Source organism: Primulina eburnea, chromosome 14, assembly GCF_022965805.1.
Source record: "Primulina eburnea isolate SZY01 chromosome 14, ASM2296580v1, whole genome shotgun sequence".
In the NCBI taxonomy this organism is placed as follows: domain Eukaryota; kingdom Viridiplantae; phylum Streptophyta; class Magnoliopsida; order Lamiales; family Gesneriaceae; genus Primulina; species Primulina eburnea.
Window position 1 is genome coordinate 6,831,389 of NC_133114.1, and position 2,117 is coordinate 6,833,505.

The following is a 2,117-nucleotide window of genomic DNA, read 5'->3' on the forward strand; positions in this document are numbered from 1 at the left end:
TCTTAACAAATAATGGCATTGCGTCATTACTTATCTGTTCAGCGCTTCTCTCAGAAGTAATTTCTATAGCAGTAGTAGAGGATGAACTTGGGGCAACTGTAGCAGTAGTGTTAACAGTAGCTGCGAGAGCTTTGGTTGGTGGAATTGCTAAGGGCTCTTCTCCACTTCGAACTTCAAGTTCAAACTCATATGCCTTCAGGTCTGAGAACAATTCATGTAGTTCTAACTTGTGTAGATCCCTGGAAGCTCTCATTGCCATTGTTTTGACGTCCCATTATCTGGGTAGGGCTCTCATTATCTTTAGTGCAATTTCTCTATTGCCAAAATCTTTCCCAAGAGCTGAGAGTTCATTGACAAGACTGCTGAAGCGTTCATCAAATTCATTCATAGTTTCTCCAGTCTTCATCTTCATATTCTCAAACTTCTGCATGGCTACAGACAATTTTTTTTCCTTAGTTTCTTCGTTTCCTTCACAGATCTGAATCAATTTTTCCCAGATTTCCTTGGCAATCGGACATTTGATTTTGCTGAAGGTATTTTTGTCGAGTGTCTTGTACAGAATGTCCTTTGCAACGTTGTCAAGATTGGCTTTCTTCTTGTCCTCACTTGTCCATTCATATCTTGGTTTTTCCAGCATCTGAGGTGCACCTTCGGTGATAGCAACAGCTGGATTTGGCTTTAAGATCTTTAATGGAACATCTGTGATGACATACCACATGTCATCATCTTGGGCCGCAAAATGAGCTTGCATTCTGATTTTTCAGTCATCAAAGTCTTCTTTTGAGAACATTGGAATTTTGCTGAAATGAGCCATGTCTGTTAAATATTTTTCAGAACAAGAATAACCGGCTCTGTACCACTTGTTGAGGATCGGGTTGAGTTTAGAGGGGGGTGAATGAACTCAACGACAAACTTAATCGATTTTTCAGAATGATGTGCTAGAATCCTGTTAGAGATGCTAGCGATTCTTTGTTCAAGTTTAAAGACCAGCAGATCACAAGATAATGTGCGGAAACGATCTGTTGGTTAGTGTGTGAAAAATAGTAAAGCAGAAAAGCAGTAGATGGCACATGGTTTGTTTATGGAAGTTCGAAGATGTGGGGACCCGGACGCTAATCAAGTTCTTAATCATAATTGGGACTAATTAATCAATTAAAAACAGGGTCTAAAATTTTTTTTTTAAAATTGCGGAACGTAGTGACATACAACATATATACATATCAGTATATAAAATACAAATCCTGTATTTCAACATTTATTCAAACTAGGGTTTAAAACTAAAGTCAAGTGTTTAACCCTACATCTAGTCCAAGTCCGGTGCCACCACTCTAATCACGATCTAGCTCTTCATCTCTTCGACCCTGGACCTGTCCCACCTGTTGTCAAGTACACATACAGACAAGACAACAGCCGGATATACCGGTGAGAATAAATCCCAGTATAAATCAATGAAACATGCAATCATATAAACAAATATAAAGCATGAAATCAGGTAACATGATTATGTATCAAAATCTGAAACATAAACAATATCAAATCAAACTGTCGACACATAATTCAGACTAGACTCAATCCTAGTCTAGGGATCCCGGTTTCCAGATGTGGTATTCCTATATCGAATTCCGTAAAGGATGGAACCATAGTCTCTATTACTCGATATAACCAGTGCCCTGGTATTCCTATATCGAATTCCGTAATAGAAGAATTCCAATACCCTTTACTCGATATAACCAAATATGGTGTTCCTATATCGAATTCCGTAATAGATTCCATTACTCGATATAACCAAACATCCAGTGTCCTGACCTAACCGTCAAGGACTGTAGCTCTATCGCTAGCATCCTATCTTGTGACATCGTGCAATGTGCCGTGGCGATACCACCACTATCCGGCACTTCTGTCACAAGATAACTTGTCTAATACCTGTCATCTAAATTCAAGAGAACAAGTACATCAATCAATGTAATGCAAATATCCATGCAATAAAATAAAGTATGTGATTTAGGGAAACCCAAGTCTAAACCGACTCAAGTCCATCTCCCAATACCACATCGACTTATACCTTTCGTTGCAGTCTCGGTTCCTGGCTCAGTCGAAGTCCTCAACTCACAGCCTGT

The 2,117-nt window shown here is 39.1% G+C and overlaps 1 protein-coding gene across 1 annotated transcript; it reads right to left on the reverse strand.

The window, feature by feature from the left end:
* Positions 1-274: 274 nt before the first annotated feature.
* LOC140811133 (uncharacterized) lies at positions 275-751 on the reverse strand. Its single transcript, XM_073169006.1, has one exon. The coding sequence runs from the start codon at positions 749-751 to the stop codon at positions 275-277; it is 477 nt and encodes a 158-aa protein (XP_073025107.1).
* Positions 752-2,117: the final 1,366 nt, after the last annotated feature.